This window comes from Lepisma saccharinum, chromosome 14 (genome assembly GCF_977018435.1).
Source record: "Lepisma saccharinum chromosome 14, izLepSacc3.1, whole genome shotgun sequence".
Classification (NCBI taxonomy): domain Eukaryota; kingdom Metazoa; phylum Arthropoda; class Insecta; order Zygentoma; family Lepismatidae; genus Lepisma; species Lepisma saccharinum.
This window is the reverse complement of record NC_139242.1, coordinates 67,923,948-67,951,317: the sequence shown is the minus strand read 5'-3', so window position 1 is coordinate 67,951,317 and position 27,370 is coordinate 67,923,948. Positions and strand designations below refer to the sequence as shown.

General features: G+C 36.4%; 1 protein-coding gene across 1 annotated transcript; it reads right to left on the bottom strand.

Moving 5' to 3' along the window:
* Nucleotides 1–213: 213 nt before the first annotated feature.
* LOC145998599 (decapping and exoribonuclease protein-like) lies at nt 214–27,223 on the bottom strand. The gene is made up of 6 exons (XM_083135040.1): nt 27,121–27,223; nt 18,129–18,493; nt 14,175–14,387; nt 6,697–6,943; nt 3,054–3,189; nt 214–824 (listed from the first exon to the last, which is right to left on the bottom strand). The coding sequence occupies exons 2-6, from the start codon at nt 18,475–18,477 to the stop codon at nt 615–617; spliced, it is 1,155 nt and encodes a 384-aa protein (XP_082991166.1). The 5' UTR covers nt 18,478–18,493; nt 27,121–27,223; the 3' UTR covers nt 214–614.
* Nucleotides 27,224–27,370: the final 147 nt, after the last annotated feature.

Genomic DNA, 27,370 nt, shown 5'->3' with positions numbered 1-27,370 from the left:
TCAAGTTTTCAATGACTGTGGCTGTTTTTAAGTAATGTCTACAGCCCATACATTTTTTCACATCTATAAAAATGAAACTAAAACTGTAACTACAGACAAGAACAAATTGAGAAATGGCACAAAGAAGAAAATATAAAGTGAGCAGGGAAATAATGTGGGAAGGGTGAGTAAAAAAAAATACATGGCAAAAAATAACTTCAGCATAACTAATCTCACAGTTTTGTTTATTACTCAGCATCATTTTCAAAGAATTCTTAATATACAGTGAATGATAGTGTAAAATAATAATAAAATATATAAAATATGACTGCAGAAAACTTCTTACGTCATGTGCCAGCAACATATTTGTTAAAACACTAAAATCACACACAAACAGCACGATAAAAAACACTTCGGAGTTCTTCCAAGCTTTCTACTCCTTCACGGAGTCATCTTCAGGCCTGTCCTTGACCAGCTCTGAAGATGAATCCGTGAAGGAGTCGAAAGCTTGGAAGAACTCCGAAGTGTTTTTTATCGTGCTGTTTGTGTGTGACTTTAGTGTTTTAACACAAATGTATAAAGTAGATTTCATTTGTACATTATTAATGTCCGATCCATATACTTAATGTAACTGATTACTTCCCCTCCTGGTTTAAGTTTTGTGTAAACCACAAAGGCAGAAAGGTGAATTCCAAGCTCCCTTCCAATTTGGTCACAGTCACATCTTGCCTTGGTCTCCATTCAAACTTCCACACAATATTTGGATCATCCACAGTTACTACGCTCTTTACATGCTGTAGAAAAGAGTAGCAGAAATTGGCACAGATGCATGGATCCCAAAGGCCCTGAAATGAAAATAACCTTTGTAAAATATGGGAGCAACTGGCAAAATGAAACAACTCGAGTAAAGAATAATAACATTCTCTTTTTGTGTTATCACTGCTGATATTCAATTTATTAAATTTTTATCATAGAGGGCAAACTGATGCAGTATTTACACGTTTAAAGCAATCTGGTCCTGCACTGGTCCCCTGAAAGAAGAAAACCTAGCAAAATGTGCTTTCAAAGCTTCCTTTTCTTTTTTGATGATTTCAAATATCATTACTACTATATAATAATAATAAATAAATAATAACCCATGGCTCGACAGCCCTGGAAGGGCCTTGGCCCATCTCCCGACTGCCAGTCTCCCCCCAATCCTACCTAGAGGTGTGGAGATCTTCAACCAGTAATGGGGTGACGTGAGGTCAGCATGTCAAACTTCCAGCTGTTATAGGTAGGAGATTTCTGAGAGCGGGTTACGCTACCCACTCATACCTCCCCCAATTTCCTCACCCAATTTCCTCACGATGGTGGGTTGCCACCGGTCCTATACACAGGCTGAGAACCCACAGACTGAATCCATGCTGTTCGCAGTCCGAGCCAAAGCACAGTGCCTTAGACCGCATGGCCACTACTTTTCATCAATATGCAAAAATGGTTTCGGTTCCGGTGTAAAATGTCTTAAGATTATTCCCACAGAAAGATGTATCTGTTCTGCAAGTTGGTAACTGCTCATACCATATCAAATCAACCGATAAAAATTATTTTTGAAGGGTTAGGATTCAGATTTTTTTAGATTTTTTGTTTATACATTGTACCTATCAAGAGGACAAATTTCAGATTTTTTCGGCTCTCAGTTTTTGAGTTGTTTACTTTCAAAAAAGCAAAAATTCCAAAATTTGACGAAATTTTGAATCTTTAAACAGCTGTAGATCAAAAACTATTTGACGTAGAGAGCTCAAATTGGTGTCATTCTCTTCTGCTTTTAATGAGCTTTAATTTGAAATGCGACATGACTGTGGTATTTGAATTTTATAATTTTTAAGACACTCTAACACTTTTTTTAAAAAAAAATAATCTCAAAAACACCATTTTTTTTAAAAAAAAAATATATGTTTTGAAGACATCAATTGACTATTTGTGCGCAAAATTTCATAATGGGATGGCAAAAATTATAAAATAGACTAATACGAAGACTTCAACATCAACCACTCAACTTAAGTTATGGTTTTAACATGAAAGTCAACAAATTTAGCAAATTTCTCACACAAAAAATTAATTTTCAAAGAAACTTTTTTTTTAGTTTCTTAAAAATTATAAAATTCAAATACCACAGTCATGTTGCTATTCAAATTAAAGCAGAAGAGAATGACACAAATTTGAGCTCTCTACGTCAAATAGTTTTTGATCTACAACCGTTTAAAGATTTCAAAACGTCGTCAAATTTTGGGATTTTTGCTTTTTTGAAAGTCAATAACTCAAGAACCGAGAGCCGAAAAAATCTGAAATTTGACAGTTTTCGTCAACTTTACTGATGCTACCACTGCACCAAAAAATATCAATTTCTGAGTTGTCAAGGTTCAGACCTTGGTTGATTTGACATGAAATGACCCTAACATGTTATCTGTCAATTTTCAAAGACCAGGCATTCTAAGTGCTGAATATTCATGGAAATGTTTGCAATGGACTCTGAACTATCTCAAGCTGAATAGTCTTGCAGTGATATACAGATGCCTTTAAACTATTTGCACTATTCAAAATGTTTTACTGTGGCTAAATCAATCTTTTATGTACAACTGGGCATATTCATATTTATGAAAAATTGAACATTTGTTTGACTTGAACACAGCCCTCATATTTGGATCGATCTCTCTGAACTGCAACATGAGATTCTGCTGATATTCTCTCCTGGTTGGATGCAACCTTAATGAAGCATTTGTGTCGTGTGTAATTCATCAGTGTAACATTTAATGTAACTAAGTTTACAATATTTCTCAATACAAGAATCAAACATCAAAGCATCTCACTTAGAATCGTAAAGAACTGTCTAGTTAGGACTCTAGCCGGTCTTGTAAATCTCCAGCACACAGGCCACACTGTGACCTTTTACTTTCAATCCTACTTTTCTATTCACGGAAGGCTGAACGGAAAACCAGAATTTCGTTATACTTATCTTGGAGGACATTTTAATGGTAATGGAACTTTAATTTTCTTAATACAATTTCATTACCTAAATATTTACAGGAACTTACCTTCGCCATCTTAGGAAGATCAGACACTTGAAACCTCTTTAAGTTATGAACAAATCCATGATCATCACGTAATCCACAAACAATTGACTTGATCCCTACCAGGAAACTCTGGATCCACCATTTTATTAATTTAAACCTGATGGAAAAAAAGGAAGCAAAAGGAGGAGAAGGGGGTTCAAATTGGGGGAAAATAGAGAGAGAGAGAGAGAGAGAGCATGCTTCTCTCTCTCTCTTATTACATAGTCATATATGTAAGAAATTAGGGATAAACCAATAATACAATACAGTATGAAGTATATTGTGTTATATAAATTGCTGGAATACTGATAAATTCTGCAGCTTATTTAAACAGGAATAAATTTGATACAGTCAGAGCACTGCAAAGTCGGGCTTTTGCCTACCCGTGCTTCTTGCCCCACGAGAACAGGTTTACCTGTTCGCCAGCCCACGGCAATGAGTCGACTTGCATCTTTGCCCGGGTTCTTCGTCTTCAAGGCATTCTGCACTTACAAGGTAACTGGGCATTCAACAATACCCGGGCCCCTGCAAAACCTGCTGGAAGGAAACAGCCCTTTGGCAGCATGTTGCTCCAAGCGTTTCTTCAACACGTGGACAGCTGCAGTCAGTGCTGCCTACTTACGTAGCTCCTAAATCCTACGAAGTCCTAGGAGGAGCTCTCTCCTCCAAGGAGAATTTATATACTTAGCGATTTCAGTTCAGTGTAAGCAGTTTTTATCTTATTGCCAGGAAATGCACGCAATATTACAGCTTCATTTATGTAAATGAATGATCGGGTGAACAAGAAAACTCCTCATCAAAAACTAATTGTTTTTCATTGCATGGTGTCTTAACCAGGCACGCAGTGGCGCAACCACAGGGGGAATTGCTCATTAACCTTGGACGAAAAGAAGGGGCATTTTACATGCAAATGTAACCCTTTGAAGGAGAGATGTTCCCGGCTCTCGTCTCATTGCCTTCAACACAGTTCTGAATGACTGTTTTTAAAGAAACAAAGAAATTCTGTGCAGTATCGTTGACACAAGCTGTTGTGTAACAATTCAGCTCAAACAATGTGATTTCCTTTCTATCAGTAAATATATTGTTGCCAGACGGATTATTGTTAAAAACAAGGGGTACAAAGTTTTGTGCTCCGTATCGGACATTTTGTCAGGGAAGCAATTTGCACTCTATGGAATTGAAAGTGACTTAACAGCAACGATATTGTTCATTTCAAGTACGCTCATCTTATGTCAGTGGAAGTCAAGAGAATTTTTTTTTTTATGTACAAGGCTCTCTTGTCCGAAAACCGACAATCATTCACTTTTGAAAATTAAATTTTTATATGATTTTCGTTATGTATTGCAACTCGGTACTTAGTGTAAAAGATGACAAAAACTTTCTTACTTGTACTACCATACATGTGATAGATACTGTAACGTTAATTTGTAATTTGAATTTCTCTTGGTAGTTTATAAATTTATTTTCCTGTAGTTCACTGTTATTACAAGCATAAGAAAACAGTTTTTCATTGTGACGTTTCAGGAGACATTTATTTTCATTTCGACTAAAGATACAGTTATAACAATGGTTAGCAATTCTTTAAACAAAAAGAATCCGATATATAATGGATGTTGTCAATGTTACATTGTTGTAATATAGCAACTAAACTGTGAAATGAAGCAGTCTGTTTTATTTTTATTTCAGATAAAAAAATTGATCGCATTATCTTTTATTTAAAATTATAAATCCCAAATATCATCAGATAATTCAAAGTCCTAATTATTGCTAAAAATGAGAACACCATCATGGACGTATTTAAATTGTTAAATGAATCACATCGTTGCATAAAATTCGCTTGCAAACCCATGAATAACAATGTAATTTATTTCCTTGATCTGCAAATTAAGACAACTGACACAACAATTCAAACATCAGTCCATAGGAAAAAATTAGCAGGGGAAAAATACATCCATGCCAATTCAGAACATTCACGTATAACAATGGATAATATAGTTTTAAATTTTTTCCTGAGAGCACAAAGACTATGTTCTAATAATGAGGATATCAAAAATTAAGAAGAAAGACTTTTTAATATAGCAAAAGAAAATGGCTTTCACACTAACAGAATAAACCAAATCAAAAAACAAGTCGCAAGAAAACTAAAGGAAAAGAGAAATACAGACAAGATGAAAAATCTGTTGAGAAGAAATTTGTGTGCATTCCATTCCACAAGGGATTCTCACATAAAATTGCCAAAATGTTTAAAAGATTTAATTTCAAAATTGTTTTTAGATCACCAAGAAGTTTGGAATGTACATTTAATGAATTCAAAATGAGAAACTCTCTACCAAATGTGGAAACCACAGGAATATATAATATAAGTTGTTCAAGTTCGAAGGATTATGTAGGGCAAACAGCAAGGAAAATGGCAATAAGATGGCACGAACACAATTTTGACATTAAAAGTAAAAAAAAAAAAAGTAAAGTGCTCCCCTGTGCATAGCACCACGCCATGAAGGCGTATAGGGGGTGTGGGGGTAACGCCCCACACTTTCTTGATCCGGTCGTGAGTGGGGGTGATGTGATCAGCATCACGCCCCTGACCGCCTTTACCCCCCAGGGTTTCCCCCAGGTACCCATGTTATTCGACGCTGGGTGGGCGCCGGGGCCGCTTCCAACCTTAGAAAAGTTCCCGGATTTGAACCGGCCGGGGATCGAACCCGGGACCTTGAGCATGGTAGTCAGACGCGTTACCGACTGAGCCACCGCGGCCACACACAATTTTGACATTATAAATCTAAACCCCAAAACAGGTTTGTCAGCTCACATCAACAAAGAGAAGCATTTGATTAAAAAGAGAAGAGTTTTAAAAAACTTGACGGGAAACATAGAGTAGAATGTCTGGGATGCTTCATTCATTGCCGAAAAACACTGGAATAAATTAAATAATGAAAATGGTAACATAGATCCAGTATGGACTTTTCTGTTTCACAAATGGAGTAAGCCTCCATCTTTAAAATTTAATGTAACAGAAATCATCAAGAGACTTTGTGAAAACAATCACGACTTTGAATTACCTGATGATATTTGGGATTCATAATTTTAAATAAAAAATAATGTGATCACATTTTTTTTATCTGAAATAAAAATAAAACAGACTGCTTCTTTTCACAGTTAAGTTGCTATATTACAACAATGTAACACTGACACCATCCATTATATAAGGGATTATTTTTGTTTAAAAAATTGAAACCATTGTTATAACTGTATCTTTAGTCAAAATGAAAATAAATGTCTGATGAAAGGAGCGTGTGCTCTCTTGAAACGTCACAACGAAAAACTGTTTCCTTATGCTTGTAATAACCGTACACTACAGGAAAATAATTCTACAATGCAAGCAATGCGTACATACAAGAAAAACTGTTTATAAATTTGTTTTACAAATCTTTCAAGAATTTTTAGGTCATTTTTCTGTTTATAGGGCATTTTCTTGCATGTACTAGGTCATAAATGCATTTTTTAAAAGGTCATTTTTTGGCAATTTTAAGGCCATGAAAATACTATGATGAAAGTGTTGCATGTGACTATGGTACTGGTGTAATATATTTCTTTGTGTGTAATTTCATGTTTACCTTCAATTCACCTTCTGAAATTCTGGTCTTGTTTTCTGCTCTGAATCTGCCTACTTGTCTTCAGTTCCACAAAATCCATGGAGGTCCATGCGATGTCCTTGGAATCTGCCGCTACAGGGTGCTTGCAATTAACATCCAGTCCATCCATTTCTGCTCCATACAGGAGGGAGAAAGAGTTCAAACGGGATCTGAACATGCAACAAAACTCTTCATTTTCATTCACAGGCTCATCCAAATTGGGAAGAGTCCCTGGCTTGTCTGAAGAGAACAAAAATTACACAATCAGATTGTTGGGTTACATAAAACAAGCACAAACTATATGAAATAATCCACATCAAATAGTTTTTGTTTAAGATCTGACATTGTGTACCTTGTTGTACTTTATTTTCTATACAATTAAATATGAAACTGTTTACTTAAAAAAAAACATTTAAAATGATATTAAAAATTAACATCCGCAAAATTAGTTTGGTATTGAGAGCTGAAGGAAGACGCGTCACGGTGTTGCCATATCATGCGGTATGGTATGCAGTGCAGCCATCTGACGCTGTGTCGAGGAAAACATGTTATGAAAAGGAACAACAATGATGTTATTGTTTTTCGAGGAAACTGGATTCATTTATGTGTTATGAAAAGGAAAAACAATGATGAAATGTGTTATTGCTTTCTCTCTTCATTTCCATCACCCTTACAACATGAATGAATTAACGAAACTAGCATTGTTTACAGGATACCTTTCAATCCATTCTGAAAATAATGAATATATACACTTGCAATAACCATTTATATCCGAAGTAGTTGTTAAAGTCTGTCCATCTTTCAATTATAACGCAACTGAAGTGCACAAAAGTCCAGTTGGTGGGGCGTCTGATTTCACGTGGGAGACCATCGGTGATTTGTGGAACTTTCTGAAATATCCCAAGTGGCTCCGGGGTCGACTCAGCCCATGTGAGTATCTGGGGTAAAGGCGGTTGGCGAACCACATCACCTCCATAATATGGCCTAGGCTGAGGTCAAGAATGTGGGGAGCTGTACCTCCGCATACACATATGCCTCCATACTTTATTTTGCATCCATAATTTTTCTTGTATGAGAATCCCAGATTTTTTATGACTCCTTAAAGATTTTTTCCCCACCTCGAAAAAGTTCCGAATTTTTTAACGAAATGTGCAGTTTCCCAACAATGGGATGATCTTTCCTCCTATAATAAGAGTAAATATGGCGACGAATAGCATCTTGCTGAAAGGTATCTAAATTTGTCACGCGTTTACTGATATTCCTCTTCTTTCCTTGGGTTTCCAATTTTGAAGCCTCGCATTTATTTATTTCCACCACATTTTTCTTTCCCTATGGTAACAATAGTGTTCTTAGACACGCCGACAGCAGCAGCAGTCCTGTCCAGAACTATATTTACATAAATGATTGGACCCCCATTGATTTTTCTCTTGCTCAAAATATTTGCACACAGAACAAACCATCTCCCGCGTTTGGCCTTTGAGAGGAATTTCTTTACCGAAGGCTTTCTTTCTTTTAGTGCATGGCCTCTTTGGTACATTGTCATCTGGAGTATTGTCTCCTGTGTTTGACATTCTTCACACAAGCACATGACACACACAAGCAGAACACAGAAAATTATGTACAAAAAAATAACACACTAAAACAACACGCTATATACAACAAAGAATACGCTAAATTCAGTAAACATTAAACAAACGGACCGGTTAAAATATCACAGTAACACAACAAACAACCAACACGTCCTCTCCCAACATGAAAACTGATCGCAGGGACAACCACCTGATAAAAGGCAACACCGTGATACATGTTTTCTGTTGCTAGGTAACCAGGTCTTGGGTAAAGCACTGGGAAGATTTTGATTGGCTCGCATGCCAGCAACCCACGCTCCCGCAGTGACGTAGAGCAGGTTTCTCCACGTGCTTCACAAGCGTCAATACGAAACTAATTTCGAGGCAGGTATAGTCTTCACAGATTCACAAAGTGCTATTCAATCTTAGAATCATTTTCCAAAGAATATTTATAAAGATATGGACCAACATGAAATGTGTGCCAATACCAATCAACTGCTAATAAAATATTTACCAGTAACTGATATTTCTACAAATCTGATATAAAAAATACAGTGTTCTCTGAAGAACACAAATGATTCGTTCATCTCTTTAACCTTAGCGGGGATTGCATTCTGCTGAATTCTGCCAAGTACCTCTAAGACTACAGTTAACAACACAAATAACATTTTCAGTTCAGATTTAGGAGTTTCTGTAACTATCAAATTAATACTACTCTGTAACATCAGAAGTCATCTCAAACGAGTTGGGGCACCTTCCCGATGGCAGCGGTAATGTAGTCTCACCTTCAAGTTACAGACTATCTGGTGGAGGCACATAATGGTTTGCATCCCATTTTAAATTTAGGTCCAGTCCCAATTAGCCTATCTGTGCATAAAGTGGACTTGAAACAAAAACTCAAAATTCTAAAATGAATTGATTATTGTACAGATCGACCATGTTACAATCACATTTTTTGCCGCATATTTTAAGAAATATTGGATTTTTTGGACTGCATATTACAAGGCATTGTTAAATTTACCTCCTGCTGAACTACTGAACAGTGCAGTATTTCAACGCTCAAAAGAATTTATCTTTTAGTTAGAACATGCAGAATCCCCAATATCCTCTGATAATAATCCTGCCTTATAAGATTCCTATTACTATTGTAGACAATAGGGAGAGTAAATAATGTTGATTTGAATGTTGGTTGGCATGTCATAAGTCATATGACCTGTCATAAACTTGGCTATCTTCAGGTGGTGCTCAAGAGTTATGTTGTCACATTAATGATTTCTGGATTTGGAAGTGTACACTTAACAGCAACTCATAAATTTTAATCTGTAATTAAAACATTGTTGTTTAGCACTGCTTCATGTGGACCAAAATGTCTTCACTTTGATGATGACATGCTACGCAGAATTGGTATTCAGGAAGGCTACTTGAAACTTGCTTATTCAGAAAATATATTTTATCCAATAATTTTTGCTGAAAACACTAACATCCAATGTTTGCTTTGACATGCTGAGTGAATTTGTTACCCTTTAATTTGAAGGCCTGCAAGCGGATGTCATCTTCTAGCAGAAAGGTGTGCCTCTGCACTGGGATTTCACATTCTTGAGCTTCTTGATGAAATCTTTTCTGATAAATGGATTGGAAAGAATGGTCCAATTCCTTGGCCTCCACATTCAACAGGACCTTACCCCTTTTCCATAGATATTTTTCTGTGATATCGTGTACTGCACAAAAGTTAGATACTTGGATGAGCTTACGTACATGATTACAGCTGTTATCATAGCAATTCCTGAGGACATGCTGGGGAGATCATGGCAGGAAGTCGAATACCATCTTGACATTATTTGTGTAAGCAAAAGTGCTCGTGTGGACCCCTATTAACAACAATCTTTGGAACTTGATGTCCAATATTCAAAGAAAGATCTTTGTTTTCTATTTCTGTTTTATTACGGATAGCAATAATTTTGAAACACCCTGTCTATTTTTTCTGATATGAAATTCACATTTCTGAATTGATTTTGCGACATGGAATCAGTTGTATTCATATACACAGGCTATTTAATTACACTTTCTACTTGTGATGATGAGGGTGAATGGTGATTTAAATTCAACAGAATAGTGAGTACACAAAGGAACACCTGCGTCTAGTAAAAACTTGAACCAAAAGTACAATATTCAAGGCAAAGTGCCCTTAGTCACCAAGGTAGCAGAACTGATCACAGTTCTGTGAAGAGCCACCCATTGCAGTGTCGACTGTTAGAAAAATTGTGCAAGGAAATTGGTTCCATCCACAAAAAACTATTACTGCACACCGAGGTAAGGTGGTTGTCACGCAGAAATGTGTTCAATAGGTTATTCGAACTGTACTCGGAATTGTTACTGTTTTTACGGGAATCCAATCCCCAACTACCTGAATTTTTTACCTCTGAAACATGGCTGCTTCAGCTGGCTTATCTGGCCGACATCTTCACTCATCTAAATGACTTAAATTTGACCTTGCAAGGACGGGACAAAACCATTTTATTTGTTCAAGACAAAGTAAATGCTTTTCAGAAGAAATTAGGAGTTTGGGCATCCAGAGTCAAAACCCACAATTTTGAATATTTTACTCTGACTCAAGTCTTTATTTCAACTTGCGATTATTCTTTTGACGTGAAGATGCTGTCCAGTTTAGTGTGCAAACACCTAGATGGGCTTCAAGAACAGATGGTAGAATATATTCCCTTTGATGAAATTGCCCGTTCAAGATGGATTAAACCCCTTTGTTGAAGAGACCATTAACATAGCCAATCTAAGCCCACAACTTCTTGACGAACTGATAGAATTATCGTGTGACAAATCTTTGCAACTGGCATTCTGTAATGAAGACCTGGACAAGTTCTGGTTGAAGAGAAGAATATCCTGGTCTGGTATCTGCTGCTTTAAAAATGATAATTCCCTTTGCTAGATCGTATCTGTGCGAAAGTATGTTCCACTGTAAGCATTAAAACAAAGACCAGCTGCTTTTCAGTTGAGAATGGCATGATAATATGCATCACGAAAATTGAACCGGACATTGCTGCACTAGTGAAATCACACCCAGGCTCAGGATTCACACTAGCCTTAATTTTGCATTGTATTTCAATATGCAGTTTTTGTTGTATTTTTATTTTTCTTGTATTTCAGTATGCAGTTTTCACTAAAGTAAGAATCACGAACCTTCCGACCTTCTGTAAACAACCGTCTCACTTCGAGTAACGTATCACTCCGTGCCAGCTGTTCGTGAATGGTGCGACCTATGCTGCTCACTCGCAACCTTTAATTTTACGTAACATGGAAAAACGTATTCTTATTTTAACTGATAATCTTCACATTGAAGTATAATATATTTTCTACAAGTGATTAAATACGTGTTATTGCTCAAGAATGATCATATTTTTCTACGCCAAAAGTTCAATTTATCTGACACTGGGTTAACAGATCCCCCTTCCCCCCTTCTCTCTCAGTATGACAGCGCCAAAGTTATACAAGAGAGAGAGAGAGATTTGTTTCAGTAATTCAAGCCTTTTGGTTTTAATGCTTCCTCTTCCAACAAATTATTGCCCAACATTGCTGACATGTAGAGTATTGTTTTCTCCTTTGTGCGACAAATATACCGCCAGTTTTAGCAGAAGCTAATCAAAGATAAGCCGGGGAATAAAAAGAGATTGTTTATCTTTCTCTCGGTTTCTCGTGCACTAGAAAACAAGACGACGATAATAAGCACATTATTTACGCACGTCTCATGCAAGTAATGTATTTTCTTACCTTGATTCAGCAGTTCCTTTTTGAACTCGAGGCATTTTCGGCGCTACACATCATCCTGTCAGAGTACGGTCTGTCAAATTTGCTTCCCAAAAAGGAACTCAACGTGGCACAAAAGGTGATTTAACGTCGACTGCTAAAATTGGGGTGATCGTCATCAATCATCACTATCAACATCTTCCCCACAGTGGACAGGACGGCTCTTTGATTTAAAAAAAAAACTAAAGCACCTCGCGTTGTATTGAGCTTATCTCAAAATCGGTGTACTTGTTTATACGAGCAACAACGTGTTTTTTATCGCGGGACTAACAACTTGACCGGTCGTTTTCCTTTCTTTCACCACACCGAAAACACAAAGATGCAGACACACCATTACACTTGGACACCAACTTCACTGCTTGCTCAGGATAGCACCGACACAGACACAACGTCACATAAACGTTAAGAACAACCTGCTTCTTGCCACTTTTCAAATGGCTGTATTTCCGAAAGACTACTCTGAAAACACGGGAGATTTTCCTGCATGCATGGAAGTCGCCATCTTCGAAACTGGCACTATTTTCTTGCTGTTCACGTGATCAATTGTAATTTATACAATAATCACGTATTATTATTATTAACAGAAAACTTTAATGAAAATATATTTTAAAATGTATAATCCAATGTAATGTACACGTTTTTCTTCCATTAGCGTACTTTCATAGAACGGACTACATGATGCGGAAGAAATCCGTTATTAGGCTGTTGCCAACCACAATACTTCTCACTAAGTCAAGTACAGAAACGGAAGTGGTATGTTGATTGTCGGCATATGATAGTGTGATTTCACATTGTCAGTGATGATCCTCCGGGAATGGGGTGGGACGCAGGAGTCGATCTATAATACAGAGTGTTCACCATCCGGATGGTGACATCCTCACACTCTGGAATACTTTTGCGGGTGAAGGAGGGCAGGCCGTAGGGTGAGGGAGGTTGATTTAAAATGAACACCTCTCAACAAGAGAGAAGAAAAATGTGACAATATTTAAAAATTCACCCCCAAATATGCATTTTATTTTATATGTAGCGTACAATAAAATGTGACTGCCTCAAAATATTTCTGTATTCTACAGTCTTCTTTCTTCACTTTTCTGCTTCTCTAAGTTGCCGTTTTAGTTTCCCTTGGTGTCTTTGCTGCATAATTATTAATTTAGTCAATCAAATCATATGTATTAGCTTACTTTCATTATCTATAATAATAAATTATAACACTTTCCAACATCAAATAAATTTAATGAAGAAACCCCAGTTTCAAAACATAATTTATCTCATGTGTCACATTCTTCTAGCAAGGTATTTTTAGTAAAATATAAGAGAAAATTAATCCTTTGGTACGGAACAGTCTTACTCCTGGGGATTAAGATGTACATTTTGTATTTGATTTTTTTAATTTAGCGTTGCTTTTCTTCCACTTTTGGCTAATCCCGACGATGAGAATGAGTGATAGTCAGATGAAACTGATGAAGGGACACTCACAAATAACACCCATGCCGGGATTCAAGCCACGGAACTTCGGTGATGAGTCTGAAAATCGGCTGCTTATTCCACATCTGTTGACAAATGGAATGTTTTTACACATTGTAGGCTATGTGGATTATTTTTTTCCATAAGTTTGCAACACTGTTAGGGTACACGTGCTTTTGTTTACAGAAGGTCTTAAGTTCTATGATTCTCACTTTAGTTTCATACCTCTTTTATTTGAATTGCTTTTAAACGATCCTTCATCTGTTAAAAAAATGTTTAATATCTTTTGCTATATTTAACAATAAGTATAGAAATAAAAATATGTATCAAAATAAATTTAAAATAATTTAAAAAAATATTTTTTCCGCTATTAGACCCTAATTACATTTATCTATTTCGCCTCCCTTGTGACCCCCATGAAACCCCCAGGTTGAGAAACCCTGCCCTAGACTACAAGGGAAATAAGTATCGACTGTTATCTGTAAGTACTGATACATCGGCATCGGCTCAGCCCTAAAAATAACTGTAATAAAATAGAAGAGACACATGATTTTATTACTATGCAACAAGTAAAATTCTTGATCTGAAACATTTTAGCACAAGTACAAAAAAAAATATGTTACCTGAAAGCATGTATTGCTCAAACTTGAATCCCCAGGTGCAAAACCGCTTCTGCTGCTCTGTTGCAGTTTCTCTTTGATGTCTCTTTTCATTTGTTTCAAATGCACAGAGGTAGATGGTGCCCCTGAACTTTGTGGCGCATATGATCCACCCTTCCTGGTTCTCATATGGAGTGTTCATAATTGCAGTCAACAGACCACGGAAACACACGAAGTCTAGAAATAGTTAACCATGTTCAAATTTTGGATAAAAATTAGGGGCCAAAGGATACGCAATGTGGATACAGTACAAATATGAAATTTGCAGAATACAATAACAATGAAAATACTAAATAAAAAATACAATGTCTTAGAAAACTACATTTACATTTGCCATTTCACATATACTCAGACTCGAAATATATCTACAAACACAAGTCACAAATATTACGGGATATACAAATCTACGAAAAATTGCAGCTCTCTTTTCCTTCCTCGATAAAAATTAAAGCGAAATTGTGAAAAAGCTTACCTCAGGACATTTATAAATGTATATATAAATTCAACAGGATTTGGATTAATAAAAGTTGCAATTTTTCACATCTACAGAAAAAAATCACACACTGAGCCAATAATTCACACATAATTCCCGGTGAGTAGCAACCCTGATATTTTTATGTTTACCTTACAAAATAAGGATATATATATAAAAATTATACCTTATTTCATGATACTTTAAATTTTTAACTATTTTTTTAAAAAAAAAAAAAACTTTAAAAAATCATATAATTATTAACAATGGTTGAAGTTAGCACTAAGTTACACAATATTTACAAGAATATTGTATGAGTAAATTTTTTGGCAATGTTGTACCACTACATTGATCCACAAATATACATTTATTAGCTGATACCCATAGAGTAGTGATTAATCTCTACTAAAAATAGAACCAATGATATGATGATTTTCCTTGTATCATTTCTTACTGCTCAACTTGATCTTTGATATGACTGTTCTGCATTTTCTTACTAGCATTTTATCAGGTTTTTTTATTTGGAAGGAATAGCTACTAATCAATAAATGTTAAACAAACTTAATAATGTGCACTGCACATTACATTTCGATAAAATAATAATAAAAAAAAAATTCAGACTCTGAAATCTGTTGCAAATCAACAGCAAATTATGTGATATGCAAGCAACTAATGTGTGATGACAATATATGCAAATGAAAGATGTGTGTTCATTTCCTATAGATGTAAGCTTAAAATGTATGACTTGCCTATTTTTTTTTTAACATCATTCAAGGAGAAAATTTAGATGCCTAAAAAAAAAATATTGCGAGCTGTGGTGGTCTAGTCATGCATGAGACCCAGGTCGATTCCTGGGGTGGGTGATCTAAGGTCAGAACTTTTCCAGCCTTGTCCCTGCACAAAATAGCTCTAGGGCTCATCCAGCCTCAAATAAATGGGTGCTTGGGGAGCACCCTGGAGGGTAAAGGTGACTGGAGCATGGTGCTGACCACATCACCTACAAAATAGCCTAGGATAGAAGAATGGCCTCATGGAATGGTGCATGCACCTTTACCTTAAAAAACACATTACTTCAAAAATTTGTCATTTTTATAGCACTGAGTTTTGCATGAAATACAAAAAAAATAACACCAAATTGCAGTACAAAACAACCCATATTTTGGAACATTCTTGTCCCCAATGATAAGATAAGATTTATTTCCATCCACTTGATCATATGAGTACAAATAGCACTATGATATGGGATAGGTCAATTACCTGTATAATTTTGAGTGCAAAGGAAATAACACATAGTTAAGCATATTAAAAAGTATAAAAGAGTATAACATAACACAAGAAATAGAAGAAAAATCAAAGGTTATGTCTATTAATGAAAAATATGATCTAAGTAGGGTGTGCTATAAAACAAATACTTCATTAGCAAGCTCTTTACTGTCACTTTAAATTTAGTTGGATTACGATTCTTGAACTCCTCTGGCAGTTTGTTATAAAGTCTTACACCTTGAAATCCTAGACCACTATAGTGTTTTGTATGTGCGGACAGTGGAAAGGTGGAGGGAGTTATACATACGAGCGCTATACTTGTGTATGTCCAGATTTTTTTTAGAAGATTTCAGAATTTGTATGAATAAATTACAATGTTTCTAATATGTACGAACATGGAAGAGGTAATATTTGAAATTCATTTCCCAGACAGGCTAAAGATAGCTGTTGTTAAACCATTACTGAAGAAAAATGACCCAAAGGATTTATCAAATTACAGACCCATTTCGCAACTCTCAGTCTTCTCAAAAATTATTGAACATGCAATAATGATGAGAGTAGAAAATTTCTGTAGTAAACACTCAATCTTAAACTTGTCGCAGCATGGTTTTAGGTCTGAACGAAACACGAAAACAGCATTATCAGATTTAGTAGAATGTGTCACACAATCGCTGAATAATTGTAATCACACGGTAGGAGTCTCTTGTGACCTATCAAAAGCTTTCGATTCTGTAAATCACGAGATATTGCTGTGGAAACTTCAAAAACTTGGTATTCGTGGACTACCACAAAAGTGGTTTCAATCTTACCTTACCAATAGAAAGCAAATTGTAGAAATCGCTCACACCACAGCAAAAGGATATGTAACACATCAACACTCCACCATGAAAAGTGTAACATGTGGGGTGCCTCAGGGAAGTATTCTTGGCCCTCTTTTGTTTCTTATGTACATAAATGATTTACTAAATGTTATACCTGAGGCAAATGCAATATTATATGCTGATGATACAAATATTATAGTAACAGACACTTCCAAAGATGCTCTACAATCTAAGGCTAATAACGTATTAAACAAATTAGATGACTGGTTTTTAAATAATAATCTACTCCTCAACAGCAAAAAAACAAATTACATTACATTTTCTACAATCCAAACTAGAAACCAAATAAGCCTCAATCTAATATCTGGGAATAAACAACTAGAGCCTAAAAAAAATTCAAAATTTCTGGGTATCATTCTGGATGAACACCTTAGCTATACAGAACACATAAACACGCTACAATCAAAATTAAGTAGTGTGTGCTATGCCCTTCGAGAAATGGTAGACATCTCAAGCACCCAAACTGTAAAGTGCCTTTATATGGCAAACTTTGATGCTTTACTAAGATACGGGATTATGGTTTGGGGTAACAAGGGCCACTCCAATGTCCTTTTTATGCTTCAAAAAAGAGCTATAAGAATCATAGCTGGAGTAAAGAAAACTTATTCATGTAGAACTCTTTTCCGTAAACTTAATGTGTTAACTCTCCCCTGCATATACATTTATGAATGCTTATTTTATGTTAAGCAAAATATTTCCAACTTCGCCACAAATGAGGAAATACATGGCCTAAACACAAGAAATAAAGACAAACTTAACATAAAACGCTGCCGCCTTAACTTATGTAAGAAAGGTCCCTTAAACTCTTCCATAGATCTCTAGAATAAACTACCACAAGATGTGATGAAAGACCAAAATTGATGATATTCAAGCACAAGATAAAATCAATGCTTCTGAAGCATGTTTTTTATTCTATAGCTGAATACATGGAAGCAACTTTTACATAAGACAAATGTACATAATGTAGTATAATCACATATTATTCTTGTAAAATTAAATGTCAAATGAAAGTGGATAATTAGTATCACCTAGAAGTAGGCTGTAATGTTCTATATCATCTCATGTTATATTTTTTTGTGATTTTGATATAATACCAGAGAAAGACCCAATTTTTTACAATTTTTGGCTATATATTTTGTATTTGTAAAATCTATTAATGTAGTATTGTATTGTAATGTAAGTATTGACATGTCCTATATTACCATGTACTGTAATTTGTACACACCGGTAGTCCTTGGACACAAATAAACTAAACTAAACTATTGAAAATTTGTTTTGTTGGGTTTGAGAGGGATTACTTACCTATAGCCAAATTATTTTCTGGTGTCCTTTCCAACTTGTTCGAGTTATGAAGAATCCACTTTAACATGTTATCTATTCTTTCATTCATCACAGCACTGTCATCCTTTTTGATTGTCTTCTCAATCCCATGGTTTAGGTCGAATTTTAAATCCTTCGTTGGATGTGGAAACAAGTACTTCAACTGACTAACATCTGAACAGTAGCTTCTCTCAGAGTCCATGCAAAAATGCCCTAATATTACAGGCTTTTGGAATGTTGGGAATCTTCCCTCGAATTTCGATTTGTTGCGGATGTCAAGGTTCAATTTCATTCTGCTTCTTTGAGACAGGTTGTGCTGCATATGTGACATGGCGACTGTCTACGATCTAGAAAAAATAGTTATTTTACTCCTTCTCTACATAAATGTTGACAATGACACTGAACTTTCTATAGACGATACAAACATAGTTGCATAAAACATGAATCATACAGTTTTTCTTGTATGTACGCATTGCTTGCATTGTAGAATTATTTTTCCTGTAGTTTACGGTTATTACAAGCATAAGAAAACAGTTTTTCTTTGTGACGTTTCAGGAGAACACACGCTCCTTTCATCAGACATTTTTTTTCATTTTGACTAAAGATACAGTTATAACAATGGTTACTAATTTTTTTAAAACAAAAAGAATCCGTTATATAATGGATGTTGTCAATGTTACATTGTTGTAATATAGCAACTTAACTGTGAAAAGAAGCAGTCTGTTTTATTTTTATTTCAGATTATTATTATTATTTAATTATGAATCCCAAATATCATCAGGTAATTCAAATTCATCATTGTTTTCACAAAGTCTCTTGATGTTTTCTGTTACATTAAATTTTGAAGATGGTGGCTTACTCCATTTGTGAAAAAGAAAACTCCATACTGGATCTATGTTACCATTTTCATTATTTAATTTATTCCAGTGTTCTTCTGCAATGAACGAAGCTTCCCAGACATTCAACTCTGTGTTTCCCGTTAATCTTTTTAAAACCCTTCTCTTTTTAATCAAATGCTTCTCTTCGATGATATGAGTTGACAAACCTGTTCTTGGGTTTAGATTTATAATGTCCAAATTGTGTTCCTGCCATCTGATTGCCATTTTCCTTGCTGTTTGTCCCACATGTTAAAGAAGCATGTGCTAAGAACATGGAAAGTCATATCTCATTATATCCGTCACCAGCACACCATGCAGTGTGCTAACAACTCTGCCACCACAATGGAGGATGGCGGGTACTCTATATCACCAGGCATCTTAATTTACTTCAATAACATTATATGAAAACATCTAAGGCATGTTGAACATAATATTTTTCAGATGGAACTATTCTTAGTACTTGTCATTTGTTAAATACATGTAATGTTATTAACTTTTGCATAGATAAACTTCCTTTCTAATTGTCCTACTTTGTAGTCTGTAGAGTAAATAAAAGGAAAAGTTTCACGTGCATATAGCACCATGCCATGAAGGCACATTTAGGGGATGTGGGGGGGAAGGGCCCCACACATTCTCTATCTTGGCCATTTTGGATGTGATCAGCACCACGCTCAGACCCTCCCAGTACCTATTCATTTGAGGCTGGATGAGTCCCATAGCCACTTTGTACAGGAACAAGGCCGGAAAAATGCCGACCTTAGATCACTCACCCTGGGTGTCCCGTATATCAGATGCCTTACCGACAAGACCACGGTGGCGGAGTCATTAACACAGTGCGGGGGGTTGTATCGTCATTACAATGCCGGTCCCAGATTCGATTGATTTGGTGTTTTAAGTCCACTTTATGCACAGTAATGCTAATCAGGACTGGACATACAGTTTAAAGTGGGATCTGAACCACTATGTGCCTCCACTGGGTATCGAACCAGTCCCGGATTCGAATCATGGCCTAGACATTAGTGTTCTTTGTAAGTGCGTGCCCCTTCATCAATTTCATTATATCATCACTCATTCCACCTGAAAATTTCCTTCAATGAACTATAGAGTAAATGCCAGAATATATAATAATACTTATTTCTGTAAACCTGCGATACATAGGTGTGGAAAACGTCAAGGATAACATGTGGAGTACTGAGAGTTTAGTCTACATATAGTTTGTAGTTTGTAGTAGACTAGTTTGTAGTCACAAATATGTGACTTTTTAGGATATGATATATCCTAAAAAGTCACATATTCAGATATTACTAAACAGAATTTCATACATGAGGGCATATATCTTATAACTAGTACAAAATAATTTATAAATTTAAAGTTAAAAGAAATAATAATGAATAAATATGGCATAAATAAATATGATAAAAACTAGAGGTATTATTTATTAGTCAATTTCTAGACCTCCTGGGGTTTCCAAAAATTCAGTTACACTTTACAGTGCTTTGTTTAGCAAACAGTCTTTTAAAGATAACGTTTGTTTATTTTGGGGTGCGAGTATTTTAATATTGTTTGGGAGATTAAGTACCATATTCCAGAATTCAGTGGTGTGATTTTTGATAACTGCAGTCTGTTTGGTTTCAGGTGGTAGTTATCTAATGGTGGTGTTATGGTCATGTATTTGTATTTCTGGTCACCTGACCAGCATTTAAAACAGGTGTGTGTGTGTGTGTGTACGCACGCACGCACGCACCCACCCACCCACCCACCCACCTTCACACACACACACACACATACATACATACATACATTTCTCAGCATTTTGAGGTGAATTTTGAATGTGGCAACAGCGTCAGAAAAAAATCGACAATAACCCTTAATTTTGCAGGAGGTTCATAAAGACAGTCTATTACATGGAGATACAGATTATCTAGATTGTAGATTATAGATATCTGCGTAATTTATTTAATCAGTATCTGAAGAATTCAGATATCCAGATAACTAACTTACATATATGAATATATTCCTGCTAACAGCTACATTTTTTAGCTGCATCACTATTTTGGGGAGAAATATGCCTAGTTTGCTGCACCACTGGAGAAAAGTGCCTCGTTTGCATCACCCCCGGAACAAATCCTGTGGATATTCATGGTGTAAGACACCAAAATGTCATTAATTACTGTGTAAGACACAACTTGCAGTGCAAAAACGAGCGATCGATTTTCCACTGCACTCACAAGGGAATAGTGCCAGCAATAAATGGCTCAGTACGTTAACAGCACTGATCATAGTCAGTATATAGGATCTCACCAGCAAGAAATTATTGTTACAAGAATGTTAGAGTTTCTGGAATTACAATTATTTTTGCGATAGTATTTGTTCACAAATTTTAAAATTACAATACATTTAGAACACCCAGGTTTACACGACAATTTCCTCAATAATTTTATCATATTGCAAAAAGTATGTACGAGTTATTGACTTTCCTGCAGAAACGACAATTTTCTTTAGTTAATATACATAGTTTCCAAATTTATGTATTCACAGGCTGCGGTGGCTCAGTCGGTAACGCGTCTGACTACCATGCTCAAGGTCCCGGGTTCGATCCCCGGCCGGTTCAAATCCGGGAACTTTTCTAACGGTGAAAGCGGCCCCGGCGCCCACCCAGCGTCGAATAACATGGGTACCTGGGGGAAACCCTGGGGGGTAAAGGCGGTCAGGGGCGTGATGCTGATCACATCACCCCCACTCACGACCGGATCAAGAAAGTGTGGGGCGTTACCCCTACACCCCCTATACGCCTTCATGGCGTGGTGCTATGCACAGGGGAACACTTTACCTTTTTTTTTATTCTCCTACTTTTGCGTCACTTTTCTGTAACTTTTGCTAATCATGACATCATCATCATCCTTTGCTGTTTCCTGCCTCTGGCTGGGTCGGCATAGAAGTCAAGCCTCTCCATTTTTTCCAGGTCTTTCACAACTCCTCTCTTTCCAAGGTGTTCCAATCTTGTCTCCTAACACTCTCCACTATCTGCTCTTTCCACCGACATCTTGGTCTCCCCCTTGGCCTTATTCCCACTCCTTGTGCATTGTAAGCTCTTACTGATAGTCTTTCTGCATCCATCCTCTTCATGTGTCCGAACCATCTCATCTGTGCCTGATCTATTCTGTCCTGAAGCTTCACTACACCCACTGTCTGTCGGATCTCCTCATTTCTTATTCTATCCCTTCTAGTGTTCTTCAAAAGACTCCTTAAAAATTTAATCTCCACTGCCTGCATCTTTTCTTTGTCTCTCTGTGTCATTGTCCAAGTCTCTGCTCCATACGTAATTATTGGCACATAGTGTTATATATTAACTTCTTGCATTTCATAGGTACATCCCTGTTCCATATTAATCTTCGAATGCTTTGATATAGTCCACCACCCATTTGTCCTCTTCTGTTTACCTCATCTATTCTTCCACTTCTCTCAATCATGACAATGAGGATGAATGGTTTATTTAATTATTCTCTTATCTACAGTCGCTTTCTAACACTTTCGGCTAATTGTGAGAAGGAGGAAGAATGATGAGCAGTGTGGGGAATGGAGGTTCTCATCCTCCCAACTTGGCATTTTTCCTAGTTTTTGTTTTGAGTCCATTTTATGCATAGATAAGCTGATCGAGACTGGATCCTAACCACTATGTGCCTCCGCTGGGTATCAAACCTGGGGCCTTTTGTAGTCAAAGGGCTCCAGGTACTTTCCATTCAAAATGCTCACTTCATATCAGTTTATAAAAAATGAAATATTTATTCTCAACAAAAATATGTTGATGTGAACATAAATACGTAATCCTACCAAATTTTATTTGTGTATATAGTTGTAATAATTAATTTGGGTAACACCCTAATTGCAATATTCATATATCAAATTTGAATTGATATGCCACTTGCATAGGTATGGTATTCTCAAAAACTATAGTAAAAATAAGTAACTGAAGTAACACTGCTATGAAAATTATCGAATGACTGGAATCATGATCATAAATAACAGAATATATTTACCAATAGTAGGGATTTTTTATAATACCCATATGGTTGTTTTTAATTTTTTTTATGCAGAAGTATCGCAAAAAGTAGCGAACAGGAGTAGCGTAACGAGCTACTTTTTGGCAGCTGTAGCTGTAGCAAAGCTACTTTCAAAATGTAGCGTTCTGATCACTGTATATATATAACACTTCGATTCGGTCCCAACAGATTTCTTCATTTTTAACTATATCCTATCGGAATAAAGGATTTCTTCATTTTTACAGAAGAAAGTACTTACCGAAATGAGTTTCTGTAGCATTTGCAAAGTTCGCTGAGGTGCTTTCCGTCATCGTTGAATCTTTTCGACCGGGAATTCATGTATTTTTGAAGAGAAATATCTCACGTAACGCACAATTGCCATTGCTTCCATTTGCTTTCTGTAACTGAAGCAGATGTTCCGTACGTTCGATGATGCAACCTTCTGTCAGTGTTTCCAACCACGCGATTCTTTTGCAAGAAGATGGTAAAAAGAAATATACATTCCTGATGTTACTACAAACCGAAACATTAAATATGTTTGCCTAACCGAACCTAACCTTACCGTGATTGGTTTGGGGGGCTATGCAGGATTGATTTTTGGGGTTATACGTGAATGGTGTGTTGGCCATTTTTCGGTTAGTATCCACTACGCAAGTCAAGCTGCGCAGCCACTCCATATCCACTAAAAAAGGAAAAACAATAATAACTGTTAATGTCAGAAATTGAAGTTATTTTCATGAAAAAAGCAAATGAACACCTAGAAGGATGTTTCACAATGTATTTGGTCTAGGAATTAATTCGTGCGCCTGGACAAGAGATGGCGTAACGAGCGTATCGTCCCACAGTTCCGTGTATCCACACATGCGTTGAAAACTCCTGTCAGCGCGCATCGTTCGTAGTATAGGGCAGTTGATTGACGCGTCAACAACAGCATTTTGTAGTCAACTGAACATGGCCCAGTTTGTGCCAGATAAAGTGTTTTTGCGGGGTGTTCTGCTCCATTACTTTAACATGCAGAAAAGTGCTATCGAAAGTCATCGTATTTTGGTGGAAGTGTATGGTGACCATGCACTAGCTGAGCGAACGTGTCAGAAGTGGTTTGCACGGTTTAGAAGTGGTGATTTCGGCCTAGAAGACCAAGAGCGACCTGGACAGCCAAAAAAATTTGAAGACGAAGAATTGAGAACATTGCTCGATCAGGATTCGTGTCAAACACAGGAAGAACTTGCAGAAGCATTAGGTGTTGATCAAACAACAGTTTCCAAACGCCTCAAAGCCATGGGAATGATTCAAAAGATGTCACATTGGGTTCCACATGAATTGAAAGACAGAAAAGAAAGGGGTTTTTGCATCGCATTGTTACTGGCGATGAGAAGTGGATCCATTACGAGAACCTGAAACGAAAAAAGGCCTGGGTGAAGCCAGGTGAACCAGGTCCATCACAACCGAAACGAGATATTCACTGTGCAAAGGTTATGCTGTGCATATGGTGGGATATGAAAGGTGTGGTGTACTATGAGCTCCTGCAACCGGGTGAAACTATTAATGGAGAACGTTATCGACGACAATTAATGCGTTTGAAGCAAGCTCTGGCCAGGAAACGACCAGAATGAGAGAACAGACATGATAAACTTATTTTTCAACATGATAACGCTCGCCCACATGTCGCAAAACTGGTCAAAACCTATTTAGAAAATGTCGGATGGGAAGTTTTACCCCACCCGCCGTATTCACCAGACGTTGCTCCTTCGGACTACTACTTGTTCGATTGCATGAATAACGATTTGATTGGACAGCGGTTCACTTCTTCAGAAGATATCGAAAAATGGGTCTCTGACTGGATCGCTTCAAAGGATGAGAACTTCTTTCGCCACGGAATCCGTAACTTGCCTGACAGATGGGCAAAAGTGATGGCTCGCAATGGACAATTTCTTTCTTAAGGTATTTATGTATTTTGTGTTTGAACTACAGCTTCAATGTGTGCGTAACAACTGCACGAACTAATTCCTAGACCAAATACAATAGGTAAAGTACCAATGAAAAAAGTGACGAAATAAACAAGTGAGACGTGTTCGGCCGAATAGGATATAGGTAATGAAACTACTTACGGAAATGAGTCTCTGTAGCATTTAGAAGTTCATGGAGTTATTTTCTTTCATCGTGGAATGTATTTCACCGGGAATTCATGTATTTTTCAACAGAAATATATTTCCGACGCACAATTGCTTTGCTTTCATTCCCTTCCACTACGTGCACCAGATGTTGCGTAAGTTTGATGATGTAACCCCCTGTCAAGTGTTTCCAACCACGGCGATGTTTTGAACGAAGATGACAATTTTAAGTATGTTTGCCTAACCGAACCTAGGTACAATTATAGCATAAGGGAAACACCTATAAATCATATATTTTACACTTTTTTACATTGCTAACGTACTATTTTGGAATGCGGAACATTTCCTAAGGTGAAAAAATGCATTTCTAACTACAATAATGTCTATTTCTTACATTTCCGAGTACTTACTGTTACTTGTTATTTCCATTTTGTAACACATTATGGAGGGCGATAGCGTATGGGTTTAGGGGGCGTTGTGCGAGTGTTTTGTCGATTTATGTAGTGTTGCAACCTCGTTCACCGGAAAATACCTATTTTCGTGACCAGATTTAAAATTATGCTAATACGTCGCAAACCATTGACGTTAGCCTCACAAACCATTGACGTTAGCCCCACACACCATTGACGATAGCCCCAAAAAACATTCACGTCAGCCCCAAAAACCATTTTCCGTAAGGTTAGGTTAAGTTAGGTTAGGCAAGCACAGTTAAAAAAAATAAAAACAAAATTAAAAATACTCAACAAGTCATGTTCTAGTGAAAACACAGCGAGGCTGAAACACTGACTATGGGGTTGTGTCATCTTAGCACACGGAACATTGTACTCTCATACAGAAAGCAAATGGCGGCAGCAGAAACAGCATGTCGGACAGAGATTTTCGCAGAAAACGACATGTTTTCGCATTAAAATGGATCAAAACTACATTCACGACTTCCACAACGCTACAGAAAATGATTTCCGTAAGTACTTTCTCCTGTAAATTTGAAGAAATCCGTTTCCCTTATACTATAATGTTACCCGAACCTAACCTAACCTTGACGTACATGGTTTATTTATTTATTTATTTATTGCGTCTTGTTTATCATGGCGAAGTTAAGGCTATGTAGCCTTTTCTACCACTTAACCATGTTTACAACAACATTTAAACCATTACATAGAAAGGTAAATTTTAAAATATAAAAAGAGAAATATAAAATTACATAGAAAAAATTACAGAAAAAAAATGATAAGAAAAAAAATACATATGGGAATAAAATCCTAACCTATACACACGAACATACGACAAAACACACACATACACAATCAGATATTCATGACAGTAGTCAGGGATTTGAAATATTAAGGTGAATAAGGATTTTCAGTGTTGTTCAGCGCTTAACTGTATGCAATTTATCACTAAAATATAATGTGCTAACTATTTGTGCCCAATAAAAAATGTTTTAATTGCGTCTTAAAGACATATACTGAAGATGAGTTTCGGATTTCGAGGGGGGCTACGCGTGATGACAATTTTAACTATGTTTGCCTAACCTTGCCGTGCATGGTTAGTAGGGCTACGCGTGCATAGTTCGAGTGGATTTTTCGGTTGAGAAGGTTGGAAACACTGTATACCCACTGATGATCTATCACGCTAGTCAAGCTGTCTCGCCATATTGTGTGTTCCCCAAAAACAATAATTACTCGTAATGTGAAATATGGAATTTATTTTCGTGAAAAAAGCCAAATAACACCTTGAAGAATTTTTCGCAATGCAAAATACGTAAGTACGAATGTTCAAAATGAAGAAATAAACGAGTGAGAGGTGTTTGGACCAGATCGAAGTAGTAATTATATATTATCATAGCTCAGTGATTTTCCTATTGCTATTCATCGACAAATACTAACAGCTACCTTCTTGCAAATGATGAAAATTGGGTATTTTTATTATAATTATAACACATTACCTACGTGCAGCAAAAGTTTCATAACAACAACAATTGACAATCTCTAAGTGTTCTACTAAATATCCACCACCATGTAGCAATTTGAATTCGCAACAAATATATCTATTTCGGATGGATGATTGAATCTAAATTCTTATCTTTAGTAACATCGCATGAATTGAGACCTTTTAATAATTCAAGGAACGGAAAATGTAAATTAATGAAATGTGCTGATTGCATCTGGTTATTTTGCAGCGGGGGACTAACTGCA

Coding starts and splice junctions, on each gene's coding strand:
- LOC145998599 (XM_083135040.1), bottom strand. CDS start 18,477: ATGTCACATATGCAGCACAACCTGTCTCAAAGAAGCAGAATGAAATTG. Junction 14,388..18,128: donor AGAAAATAATTTGGCTATAG/GTAAGTAATCCC, acceptor AACTATTTCTAG/ACTTCGTGTGTTTCCGTGGT. Junction 825..3,053: donor ATCTTCCTAAGATGGCGAAG/GTAAGTTCCTGT, acceptor TTTTCATTTCAG/GGCCTTTGGGATCCATGCAT.